This window comes from Girardinichthys multiradiatus, chromosome 8, assembly GCF_021462225.1.
Source record: "Girardinichthys multiradiatus isolate DD_20200921_A chromosome 8, DD_fGirMul_XY1, whole genome shotgun sequence".
Classification (NCBI taxonomy): domain Eukaryota; kingdom Metazoa; phylum Chordata; class Actinopteri; order Cyprinodontiformes; family Goodeidae; genus Girardinichthys; species Girardinichthys multiradiatus.
The window spans coordinates 26138291-26152389 of record NC_061801.1 but is presented as its reverse complement, the minus strand read 5'-3'; the positions used below and the strand labels follow the sequence as shown (position 1 = coordinate 26152389).

At 39.4% G+C, this 14099-nt stretch overlaps 1 protein-coding gene across 6 annotated transcripts in view; it reads left to right on the top strand.

Moving 5' to 3' along the window:
* Positions 1-7914: 7914 nt before the first annotated feature.
* The window catches only part of kcnn2 (potassium calcium-activated channel subfamily N member 2), a 43875-nt gene continuing 37690 nt past the window's right edge, over positions 7915-14099 (top strand). For 2 of the 6 annotated variants that reach the window (XR_007039447.1, XM_047373638.1), the window contains exons 1-2: positions 7915-9098; positions 9436-9531. Coding sequence is in view for 5 of the 6 variants with exons in the window: in XM_047373638.1 (XP_047229594.1) it covers positions 8304-9098; positions 9436-9531 (891 nt within the window). In the remaining variant the exon portion in view is untranslated. The remainder of the gene's footprint in view (positions 9099-9435; positions 9532-14099) is intronic. The other 4 variants (XM_047373639.1, XM_047373636.1, XM_047373635.1 and 1 more) reach the window with 4 other exon arrangements.

Here is a 14099-nt window from a genome sequence, read left to right as displayed (position 1 = left end):
TATGCAGGCAGTGTCTGGATAATGAAGGAAGTAATACCATGTTCCCCTTACCTAAATCCAATAGAACCTCTCTGGGACATCATGTTTAGGTCAATTCAACGCTACCAGGTTGCGCCTCAGACTATCCAGGAGCTCAGTGATGCCCTGGTCAAGATCTGGAAGGAGAAACCCCGGGACACTATCCTTCATCTCAAAAGGAGCACGCATCGATGTCGTCAGGCATGTATACAAATATGTGGTTGCCATTTAAACTACTGAGTACCATTCTGATTTGCTGCATTGTCATTGGAGTAGTTTACTGCAGTAAATTGAACTAGCCTGCCGCAACAGTTTTTCACTTTAAATTTCTCTGTAATTTCAGATTAAGCCATCTATAGGTTGATAATTGTCATTTTCATTAAAATGATGTTGCATCCTTTTCTCCCTAACACATTACCAATGCCATATCAGTATGGTTATCCAAGCATGGTTGGTTCTCAAATTGAAATCTGATGTGTTTTCATTGGGTTCCTTTGAGCAGTGTAACTTCAAGATGCTGATGACAGCCAGTGACTTATCTTGTCCCACTATGTCCATATTTGAAGAGAGGACAGCAACCATGACTGAAAATGTTTGATCACAGAAGCAGAACAACTTTGCCAAAATTTGCAATTATCTTTTTCCTGAAAGTGCACCTCAGACAAATGATTGAAGTGTACTGTCCTTCATAGGAAAGTAGAACAAATAAAACCCCAAGCACTTCACCTTTCCTCATTTGTCACTCTTATGTGTCTGTTACAGCTGGACCAATGAAGAATGCAACAATAATTATTGATAATTATTGCTTTTTTCTCAATTCCTAGGATAATCAATATGTATTGAACTGCCTCTTAGTTTATTACATACACATTCAAAGTTTTCATTATTCAGATCATTGCATTTAAAAGTGTTTAATATAATTCAATGAAATTCAATTTATTTATAGTATGTACCGTAGTCCCAATTCATAACACATATTGTCTAAAGGCACTTTACAATAAAAAAAGTCAAATTAATCGAATCATACAGATTCCAAGTCAAGTACATATATTCCAAATTGGTCCTAGTTATCTAACAATGCACTCAAATTCAGTTTATTTAATAGTTTTCTATCCAAGTAAACCCAGCAACAAGTCATTGACCTGCAGCATTCATTCCTCCTGGATGAGCTTGTAGAGACAGTCACTTGCATGGTTTCGCTGAGTTTGAAGCAATCTCTCATGCCGAGCATTCATGTAATGACAACGGAAAGACAAACTCCCCTTTAACAGAAAGAAACCTCCAGCAGAACATGGCTCAGTGTGAGCGGCCATCTGCCATGACTGATTGGGGGTGTTAGAAGGCAGAGCATACAAAATAACACAGAAGCACTGATGCAGGAGTACTTTGTATGTTAGAGAAAGGTCAAGAGTTAATGGCAGTAGTTGCTCCTTTAGTGGCTTCATCTAGGAGAGCAGCACAGCTAAGCAGATAAGCTAAGATACAGTTTTAAACTCTATAGGATAAAAGAGAGCTCACACACTTACATACATGGAAGTCTCAGCCAGTAGCTATGTCTAGGACAGAAACAGGGTTAAACACTGAAAGAAGGAGAACATTAAGTTGTTGGCAGCAGTAACTCAGTCTATGCCCCCCTCCCATCAGGTGTCATAACTAGACAGAAAGCCAGGTCAGATTATGCTTCAAGGAAGAGAAAAAAACAGAGAGAACATTGAGTTAAAAGCTGAAATAACATCAAATAAAGTAAAATTGGAGAGTAGTAGAATGTAGCACAGTGAGGGAAAAGTGGTCATTATGTCTCTAGTAGTCTAAGCCTATAGCAGCATAACTACAGAGATAGCTCAGGATAGGAAAGTTTTAAGCCTAGCCTTAAAAGTAGACAGAGTGTCTGCCTCACAGACTAAAACTGGGAGCTGGTTCCACAGGAAAGGAGCCTGATAACTAAAGGATCTGCCTCCCATTCTACTTCTAGAGACTCTAGGAACCACCAGTAAACCTGCAGTGTGAGAACGAAGTGCTCTGTTAGGAACATATGGAACAATCAGATCTCTGATGTATGATGGAGCTAGATCATTAAGGGCTTTATATGTGAGGAGGAGAATTTTAAATTCTATTCTGGATTTAACAAGGAGCCAATGAAGGGAAGCTAAAATAGGAGAAATATTATCTCTCTTTCTAATTTTAATCAGAACTCTTGCTGCAGCATTTTGAATCAGCTGAAGGCTTTTAACTGCATTTTGTGGACATCCTGATAGTAAAGAATTACAATAGTCCAGCCTTGAAGTAACAGATGCATGGACTAGTTTTTCAGCGTCACTCCTGGATAGGATATTTCTAATTGATGCCCTAACTGACATGTCCTGGTCAAAAATAAGTTTTTTTTTAACTTTATTACCAAAGGTCAATTTAATGCAGTCCACATTAATTAATTAAGCAGTTTTTTCAAAGACTCTGGTCCAAAGATGACAAATTCTGTGTTGTCTGAATTTAAAAGCAGAACATTTGAAGTCATCCATGTTTTTATGCATTCAAGTCATGCCTGTAGTCTATTGACTGGTTGAATTCATCAGGATTTATGGATAAATAATCATCAACATAACACTAAAAATGTATCATATACTGTGATAATTTTACCAAGTGGAAGCATATACAGTCATATTCAAGAAATTAGAATATAATTGAAAAGTTTATTTATTAAACTAACTCAATCACTAAGTGAAACACTTTATATAGATTAATTACTCACAGACTGATGTTTTCAAGTCTTTACTTCTGTTTATTGCAAGGATTTTCTGCTTGCAGCTAATAAAAACACTGCATTTAAGATTATAATATTGCATTAGGCCAATAAATACATTTATTTTTAACACAGAAACATGGGTTTAATGAACAATATGTTTAATAGCTGCTTAATAGTTGTTATTTTCAAAGGGTGCTTTTAATCTGATGAACAAGCCTTATCGGAACCCATATTCTATTTTATTGAATATGACTGTATATAGTAAGAAGAACAGGCCCAAGCACTGAACCCTGTGGTTCACCACATGGAGTTGGAAGATGATTTATTATTTACATGAGCAAACTGAAATCTGTCAGACAAATAAGATTTAAACCAGCCTAGTGCTGTTCCCCTGATCCCTACAGCATGATCCAACCTTTCTAAGAGGATATTGGGATTGACTGTTTCAAATGCAGCACTGAGATCTAACAGAACAAGTACAGACACAAGTCTGTTGTTTGAGGACATGAGAATTTAGTTAGTGACTTTCACCAGTGCTGTTTTTTGTGCTATGATGAGCTCTGAACCCTGACTGAAACTCTTCAGACAGATCACTGCTGTGGAAATGCTCACACATTTGATTGGCAACTATTTTCTCAACAATATTAGATAAAAAATGGAGATTACATATAGTTCTGTAATTTATTAAGTCATATTGATTGAGAGAAGGTTTCGTAAGTAAAGGTTTAATTACAGCTACCTACTGATACATATCACTTTACTAAGCATAGATTAAATACAGGTCCTTCTCAAAAAATTAGCATATTGTGATAAAGTTCATTATTTTCCATAATGTAATGATGAAAATGTAACATTCATATATTTTAGATTCATTGCACACTAACTGAAATATTTCAGGTCTTTTATTGTCTTAATACGGATGATTTTGGCATACAGCTCATGAAAACCTAAAATTCCTATCTCACAAAATTAGCATATTATTAAAAGGGTCTCTAAACGAGCTATGAACCTAATCATCTGAATCAACGAGTTAACTCTAAACACCTGCAAAAGATTCCTGAGGCCTTTAAAACTCCCAGCCTGGTTCATCACTCAAAACCCCAATCATGGGTAAGACTGCCGACCTGACTGCTGTCCAGAAGGCCACTATTGACACCCTCAAGCAAGAGGGTAAGACACAGAAAGAAATTTCTGAATGAATAGGCTGTTCCCAGAGTGCTGTATCAAGGCACCTCAGTGGGAAGTCTGTGGGAAGGAAAAAGTGTGGCAGAAAACGCTGCACAACAATAAGAGGTGACCAGACCCTGCGGAAGATTGTGGAGAAGGGCCGATTCCAGACTTTGGGGGACCTGCGGAAGCAGTGGACTGAGTCTGGAGTAGAAACATCCAGAGCCACCGTGCACAGGCGTGTGCAGGAAATGGGCTACAGGTGCCGCATTCCCCAGACCTGGGCTACAGAGAAGCAGCACTGGACTGTTGCTCAGTGGTCCAAAGTACTTTTTTCGGATGAAAGCAAATTCTGCATGTCATTCGGAAATCAAGGTTCCAGAGTCTGGAGGAAGACTGGGGAGAAGGAAATGCCAAAATGCCAGAAGTCCAGAAGTCCAGTGTCAAGTACCCACAGTCAGTGATGGTCTGGGGTGCCGTGTCAGCTGCTGGTGTTGGTCCACTGTGTTTTATCAAGGGCAGGGTCAATGCAGCTAGCTATCAGGAGATTTTGGAGCACTTCATGCTTCCATCTGCTGAAAAGCTTTATGGAGATGAAGATTTCATTTTGCAGCACGACCTGGCACCTGCTCACAGTGCCAAAACCACTGGTAAATGGTTTACTGACCATGGTATCACTGTGCTCAATTGGCCTGCCAACTCTCCTGACCGGAACCCCATAGAGAATCTGTGGGATATTGTGAAGAGAACGTTGAGAGACTCAAGACCCAACACTCTGGATGAGCTAAAGGCCGCTATCGAAGCATCCTGGGCCTCCATAAGACCTCAGCAGTGCCACAGGCTGATTGCCTCCATGTCACGCCGCATTGAAGCAGTCATTTCTGCAAAAGGATTCCCGACCAAGTATTGAGTGCATAACTGTACATGATTATTTGAAGGTTGATGTTTTTTGTATTAAAAACACTTTTCTTTTATTGGTCGGATGAAATATGCTAATTTTGTGAGATAGGAATTTTGGGTTTTCATGAGCTGTATGCCAAAATCATCCGTATTAAGACAATAAAAGACCTGAAATATTTCAGTTAGTGTGCAATGAATCTAAAATATATGAATGTTACATTTTCATCATGACATTATAGAAAATAATGAACTTTATCACAATATGCTAATTTTTTGAGAAGGACCTGTATATCTAAAATGTTGGTGGTAATTTAAGGGAACACTTCCTTAAATAATTTGCTTGGGATTGGGTCTAAATTGAAGATTTAGATGAAGCTTATATGTTTGATAACTCATATATATGCTTTTATTAATATTATGTATATCCTTTCTTATACACATTGTGTAGAATTTCATCAATCTGTTACGATATACCAGTACAAACATTGAATTATGTTCTTCTGTCCTCCACAGTCGGTGGTGTATTTTTCATTCTTAGGGCGTACAAATGTTAAATTGATTAAAGGCCTTAACCCTTGAATATCTCATCCAGGAACCACATTTTGTGCACTTGGGACTGACTTGTTCCCTGACATAAAAAATTGTTTTTGAGACACAGACTAAGGATTCTGATCATGTTATTTCACTTTAGAAGGTAAACCATAGTGTTTTGCTGTTTGCAAAATTACTGTTCTGTGGAATTTTATTGAAATCAATTCAAATATTGTTCTGTGCACTGTAATACTTGTGAGTTTTTCTCTTACACTGTTTGAACAATCGAATCAGTTTTTAGTCGGTCCCACCACTAGGGGGAGAAATAACCAACCCCAAACAAACTGACGATGATAAATCTACACTTTAGCGACATAATCATAAATTTCTACCTGAATTGTACAGATATGAATTCATTTTTGTTTTTATTCTGGTTTAGAAAAAAATCATACCTTGCTGCTTGCTTAATAGATAGATAGATAGATAGATAGATAGATAGATAGATAGATAGATAGATAGATAGATAGATAGATAGATAGATAGATAGATAGATAGATAGATAGATAGATAGATAGATAGATAGATAGATAGATAGATAGATAGATAGATAGATGGATGATTGGTAGATCATGTGGCTTGAATTAATAAGTAGAAGTCTGTTTTCATTCATTCACTCCACATAGAGAAAAGAGGCAAGCTTCAGCCAGAGGACGGTGGGGGTATCACGTGGTGTGCGTCTCCAGCCAATCAGGTGTAAGTGCGCATTGCGATCCTGTGCAGAGGGGTTGTTTTATTGAGGGGCTCCTTGTGATCAATGAACGAGTAGAGCCGTCTACGGTAGTGAAAGTTACTTTTTTTGGCTGATTAGTAGCACTACGGACAGCTCCCATTTCCTTTTGTTTTAGCAAATGCTTAAAATGACGGCATGCTTGTATTTTCACACCCTTGTGTCAGCTTGTGCCAGCGTATAGATATTATTTTGTAAAGTTTGTTTCTAAAATGATGATCAGTAAATGATTGCAGCTGAAACAATGAACGCCTTATTTTTTTTAAAACAATTTTTAATGTAGCAATAGAGATGAAGAAAACCATTTCTCCACCATATAGGCTCTGATACCTAATTTGTTGCTGTTGTAATTTCAAGAGGCGTGGATGATTTGAGCTCAGGCTCTTTTTTATGCCTCACCAGCTCCTCAATCGCGGGTAGTTGGCTGTAATTCCTTGGGGGGATATAACTCTCCTTCTCCATAATAACACAGCCACCAGTCTGACTGCACACACAAACCCTGGTCATATGGGTGCTATATACGGACCAGAATTGCCACAGCGGCCAGTGAGCAGAATGAAATCATAGTTTTAAGCTGCAAGAGTTGTGTACACTGCCTTGCAAAAGGATTCCTAGTTTTTCACATTTTGTCATGTTGAAGCCACAAACATTTATGTATTTTGTTGAGATTCCATGTGATAGATAAACATATAAGTGTGCATTATTGTAAAGTGGAAGCTAAAGGAGCTGCAACTACAGCTCCAAATCTTTTAAGCCATGGCTCTACCAGCGTTGCATAAATGTTGGCCCATTCTTCTTTGTGAAATAGCTCAAATTCAGCCAGACTGGATGAATCTGTGTATCTGTGAACATCAAGGCTTCTCCGCTGATAATCGGATTTAGGTCTGGATTTCAACTGGGCCATTCTAATAGTATGCTTTGATCCAAAGCACTCCCTTGCAGCTCTGTTTCATATGTCAGGTGTCTTTTCTGCTGAAAGATGAACCCCCACTCCAGTCTTAATTCTTCTGCAGCCTCTCACCAGTGTTCTTCAAGGACTGCCCTGTACTCAGATCTTTCCATCTTTCCACAAGTTCTGACCAGCTTCTCCGACCGTGCTGAAGAAAATGGTCCCCACAGCATGATATTGCCACCACCATGTATAAATCCTTCCTGAGTCGTTACTCTGTAAAACCACCTTTCACATCAAATGCAGCATCAAATAGTTTGAGTTTTGATTTCTACCAGCTTTGTTCACAGACATTTAAAGTGATTCTTTGTCTGTTTTTTACAAAATAGCATCGGCTCAGTCAGAATAGCTGTCTTTATACTGAGACTGCTTGCGCCCCAAACGTTTTCATACACACTCTACACCATATCCTTTTGACCCTCTCCTGTTGTCCTGTTCATGCCTGGACCAGATATGGTCTGTCATACTTTTTAAAGTCAATTTTGCAATAGAGGTAGTATCCTGATTCCCTCCATTTGTGCCCCAACTATGCAAGGCAACCAGATGCAACATAATCTGTGCTTGAGCTGTTAGGAATGACACTTAAAAAACATACATATGTGCACTATTTTAACTACGACGTGACTTCAAAATGCAATTGGTTGCATTGCACTTTATTTAGAGGTATCAGAATAAAGGTGGACTTATAGAAATACTTTGTGATGGTGTGTGTGACGGTATTTGGATGGAGGGACATTTAATAATAATAAGAATGATACTACTACTACTAGGCCTGCTAATAATAATACTAGGTTGTTGTTTTTTTTTTTTGTTTGTTGTTGTTTTTTTGTTAAAATAAGTAAAAGTTTATATTTAAAAATGATAAAAAATCAAACTTAATAAGAAAATAAATGTACTTATCAACATAAAATGTTAACCCTTTTGTGGCGCAAGTTTCTAAAATACCTGAAGTTAAATCGAAAGCAGTAATTCACTTGTTTGTATTGATCCCGAATAAATTACACAGGACTTCACGTCCCAACCTTTTTCATGACGTCGAGACAGTTGTTTTGGTCCCCCTTCTGCCCAATCGGAGGTCCATCTCTCACATTCTCTCAGAGCCGAAATGGATCTGCTCATGCAGCGGCTCTGTCCTCCTATAAGGAGGACCAAAACGCCCTTTGTCGGGTGCTCTGTGGTGCCTGACTGCTGCTGTGAACGGCAGCACTGACATGGAAACCCCCTTCCAGCTGCACAACGACTTCTTCCCGGAGCAGCAGCAGCTCCACCGTTGTAAGTACCAGCACTATTACTGCGGACTGGAGCAGCAGCAGCAGCAGCAGCGCGTCGGCAGGCAGCACGACCAATGTTGCACCTGCAATAGCTGCACCACCTGTGATGCGAGAAAAAGCCTCGTCTTTCGCGGGACGTCGCCGACCACTGTGGGAACTTTGAGGACACCTTCAGAGACGTCTTCGAGGCAAGGCTGCCAGCACAGCACCGCCTGCGACTTCACACCTTCTAGTCATGGTAGTTCATCCAGGCATCATCATCCTCACCACCACCAGCAGCAGCAATATCGGCAGCGGGGCAACCTGGGGAGCAGCCACAAAGACAGCAACTCCTACAATGAAATAGCCATGAGCAGCTGCAGATACAACGGCGGCGTCATGCGGCCGCTGAGCCACTTGAGCTCGTCCCGCAGAAACATACACGAGTTCGATTCCGAGTCCCAGCCTCTGCAGCCCATCTCCGCCGCAGATGCGTCGGACACTCTAGTATCCAAGCCGGAGAACAATTCCGCCACGGTGATGCCTTACGCATCGGGGGACGGAGGGGGAGGCTGCGGCCACAGCAGCGGCAAATCGGGTAAAAAGAAGAACCAGAACATTGGGGAGAAGCTGGGGCACCGGCGGGCCTTGTTTGAGAAGAGGAAGCGTCTCAGTGACTATGCTTTAATCTTTGGGATGTTTGGGATCGTTGTTATGGTTATAGAGACTGAACTCTCATGGGGAGCCTATGGAAAGGTGCGTATTTACTCAAACTTCATGTCCCGCTGGAGTAATTTAGTCACTGCTCTGCTCTGTCACTGTGGATGCAACTCGTTTATATTAAACAACTTCTTCCAGAAGTGTGGAAGAAAAGTCTGCGGTCTTTCTGCATAGTGCAGCGTCCCAACAAATAGTCCAACTGGCCCTCTGCTGTCCAGCCATGAAGGAGAACCCTAATGATTGTGATAGGACACTGTAATGTCCTAATTAATTGCATTTCTGAATTAAGGACATTCTCTGCATTTTCAGAATTGTGCATATTATGTCCACATGTTTAGTCTTGTTTGGCTTTAGTATTCTTACTCTTTTGCAGGAATCCCTGTATTCATTAGCTCTAAAATGCCTGATAAGCCTTTCTACAATCATTCTCCTGGGGCTGATTATCATATACCATGCGAGAGAGATACAGGTAATGTTGTACGCTTTTTATATTTATTCCCCTTCTATCTTTTTATTTAATGTTTTAGCATAAAGATCAAACCCTTGTTACAATATATAATAAGAGATATCATAAACAAGTGTGGTTTGCTGCACTTCCAGAAATGATTTCAGTTGTGATTTTGATATGGGTGATATGGCTCACCATCCAGGGCAACATCCCATCAGGGAGTGGCAGAGTTATTGTTTACACTCAAATCATCTTTTCTGTTGCTTGCTTTCATGAGCAGTCATTAGGGAGATGGGAAGTAGGACTGTCACACTCATACTATCAATAATAATAATATAGATTTAGTTTTTTTACATGAATAAAAATGTCATATTGCAATAGTAAAAGGAAAGCAGCAAACCACATTTACCTATCTCAGCATGTCACATAATTTCTGTCAACACTTCAGTCCAGTTTCTGGCAGGAACACGTCTTTTACACCTTTAAAACCCAGAAGAAAAAGCACAACAGTAACATCTCTTACCGTTCTACAGATCCTCCGCTTGATTCCAGTGCATGTTTTAGTCTAGTCTTCACCAGGTCTGTCCTTAGAGCATGGAGGTAGCCTCCAGCCTCTTTGGTAAAATGAAAGTGGTTTCAGACTGCTAAGAATGCAAAGTATCCTACAAAATGTTACAGTTTAATGTAGAAACAAAACGAAATTGTTCAGAGATCAATGGGTACACACTAATTGACAGAAAACCCCATATTTGATGTTACCACAAACGTTTTTTGGAAAATTGTGATTCAGTTTTGAGGCTATATTGCTTAATCCGTCATAGGAAGTGAAACCCCACCATATTTTGTTCTCTATGTAAGAGAATATCGCCATTGACTGGCTAATGTTGCCAAGAAAAGGAAGCTTTCAATGCTTTTTTGACATTGTCGGCCTTATATCTAATGATCATGTCTGTCATTTTGTCCATCCATATATTTTTGATTTGTGAAGCCTTTACTCTATTTGTACACACAAAATAGGGGATTATAAGTTTTCTCAAAAATGTTGTTAAAATGTTGCCTCATCTTGTATCGTAACAGCCCAAATATAGATGTTGAAAAGCTAATCAACGATGAAAACTGCTCATTTAAACTACTAATTCACACGATGAAGCAAGAATTGATCTCATTGCATTAGCATTGTAACTCTCAGAAGCATAGTTGCTAAAACGACTGGCATATAATCACTAAATCTTCGAATCACACAGCTTCTCTGCAACTTAAACTGAGTTTGAACCGAGTTTATACTCTCAGCAAACTTCCTGTTGGAGATGTTCTGAGGTAGAAAACAGCTCTACATCATTGCGAAAAGTGCAAATGTTGCACATGTTGGAGAGGTCTCTGCTTAGCCACCTGTATTACAAGACCAGAAATATAGCAATGCAGGTCCACTGATCCACAAAGTCTTTGAAATGTGAAAAACTTGGTTAACCAAACTTCTGACGGAGATTTATTGCAGATAAATATCTGTAATGGTCTGAAGACTCATAGGGAACTCATTTGTTTTGCCTGTCATCTGCATGTGGCTGGCTAAAACCTCTTCTTGAAATTCTGCTCTACTGTGAGTTTGTTTCTGCAAACATTCTCAAGCTTTTTGAAGATTCTAATCAACCTAACTATATAAATATTTTCTCAGACACCTAAGAGCACAGAACCTGTCCAGTGTCAATATAAAGGCAAAAACATCTTCATCCTGCAAATCAGACCATATTTGTTAAGACACATGGCTGCCAGGCACATTACCAATTGTTAGTGATAACATTTTGAAAGCTAGCTTACTAAATAAGAAAAATCCTTATTATAACGCACAAATCAATATTATTTTACTTTACGTGGCTCTGATTGCTCATATAATTAAAACTTTCTGTTTTGTGCAGAAGTCATTTTTGGGGGGTATTTTGGGAAGACTAAATGCATTAAAGCTGGAGGTGCTGCTGATGCAGGGAATTGTGTGTGCTTGGGATTGAACAGAAGCCTGGTTTCGCCCAGGGGGGGCATTCATGCAAGAGCTGGGAGCACATGAAGTTTTTTTTCCCCAACTATACTAAAGCAAAGTATATCGCAAAAAATTAAGTGTTACTTTTCTTTTTCTGTGTAAATATTTTCTTTAAAAGTTTTTTCACACATTGAACCTGCTTGACAATGGTGAAATAGTTTTTTTCCAGCTAGGCCTGAGTAGTCTGTACCGAGTTGCTCCAACACACAAGTTTTTTTAATCTTGCCTTGGAACAGCGTTGTGTTGTGCTCTGCCTGCTTGTCTTCTCCAGGTTCATGCCTATGAAATTAATTGTGTTATTTTCTGCAGAGCGGATGTGTGCCGACTGAAAGGTTTCATATATCTGAAAGATGCTTCTCTTTTTTTTTTATTAAATTAAATCAAAAGGAAAACCTAACTTGAAACGAAACGCAATGTAAGCAGTTCTTTAAACAGCATCATGTTTAATCATGTTAATGCATTTTCTTACGCATAAACAAAATGGTACATTGTGAAATACCTCAATGACTATACGTTGATCCTACTCGTTTCTGTCCGGTTTAAGCTTCTCTACAATATTAATAGAACACTCATTCTTTTCTGTTTTTTGCTTGGATAAAAAAAAATGTACCTTTCTTACTATCTTTTGATCTAAAGTCACATTATCAGTGGAAAGTGTCAGCCTCGTTGGTAAATTTAGTGCTTGCAAATCCCATGGGAGCCTCAATCACTGCATCGTGGCACTGCTTTCAGCTGTGAATCTTTCTTCATAAAGGATGACAGCAAAGCACCGACATCACTTCCACATTTTATTTCACTACACAGTCGTTTGATTTTCCCTACAGGCTGGTCCAAGTAGATGCTAAAAATTATGTGAAAGATGATAGCTTGTCCAGAATTTCACCATTTATTTTTACCTCTTTAGCCTCTTCACATTTAGCTTGAACAAGGTATGAATTGCCACATACAAAAATACATCCAGATAATAGAAAATATTGTGATAGTTTTGTTTTTCAACCTTTACTTTCTAGAGAAATAATGATGCTTTTGCTGAGGGTGTTATAGGTTAGTTGTCCGGTCCGATGCGTGTTTTCTGGATCCTCAGAGGTTCCTTGAGGCATTTAGGGGAAGCAAAGAATGCCGGTAAAGCCTATGTGGTCTTGTATAACCAAAGCAGTATCTGTGTCCACTTTCTCGGCACAAAGTCAAGCTTGTTCCCGGTGTGGACCTTAGGGTTCTCTTCAGTCACTGATCCTTTCTGTGGTTCATGGACTAGCTCTCAATGCAGAATTTTTTTGGCAGCATTTTTTCAACAGTAGGAAACAGGGCAAAGAGAGGGGGAGACATTCAGCAAAGGTTGCCAGGTCAGGGACTCTAACCCGGGACAGCCGCATCAAGGACCCCAGCCTCTGCACATGGTTGCACACTTAACCGCTACACCACCAGCGCCATGCCCCCCAATGTATAATTTTGTCTGATTTAGGAACATCTGGGGTTGATCTTTTCTTTTTGCAGAGGATTTGGTTCTGTTTGCATCTTCAAGACATGATTTTTATCATGTACTGGAGCAGTTTGCAGCCATGAGATTCAGCCATGGTTCTCAACCTGAAAAGGGGGGGTTGCTACCTTTCGTCTGCTGTGATATGGGCTCTAGTTCAATCTATTGTGGTAATGGATGAGCAGAGCCAAAAAGCAAAGCTGTTGACTTAGGGGTCCATTGATATTCTGACCCACACCTCTGGTTGTGAGTGAAGGATAATTTCTGAAAGAACAAAATCTTACATATTAGCAGCTGAAGTGAGTTTCCTCCATTGAGTGGCTGGACTCAGCCTTAGAGATAGGGTTCGGACCTCCATCAACCAGGGCAGCTTGGATTAGAGCTGCTGCTCCTGTGCATTAAAAGGAGCCAGCTAATGTGGTTGAGACATCTGGTCAGGATGTCTATTAAGTTATCCTTTATGGAGGATTTTCAGGTAAATCCCACTCAGAGGACCATAGAACAGACTCACAATTCACTAAAGTGACTTATGGCTTCGGAAACGCATGGGATCTCCCGAATAAGGTGAAGAGTGTTGCTAGATCAAGATGGCATCTTGGTTTCCCTTCTGTACACATTACCTTCGCAATTCATTCTCAGCTTAGCAGAAGACCATGACATTTAATTATCATGTGAACATGCATTCTGTACCCAACAGGTTTCCATTTAGTGAGTTTACAAGTAGTGAGTGAAATTAGTTGTGCTTTTTGCAAACATTCACTGTTGCTGTTTTGGAACCAGTTTTCTTTAGCACTAAATTGTGTTACATATAGTTGAAACTCGATATTTATATACACTGTATAAATAGACCTAACTTTTTTCTCAACCTGACTTTAAATCACACCACACCTTTCTTGTTTTAGGTCAGTTAGGATTATTTCCATTTCTAAATGCCAGAAATATATGAGAAGTAATTGTTTTAAGAATTTATTGTTACTTTTTCAAAATCAAAAGTTTACATACTTTAAAGCTATTATGCATTCAAACAATTGCAGAGTTACAGCAAAATGTTTCATGGCTGTTTTGCTGCCTGAGGAACTG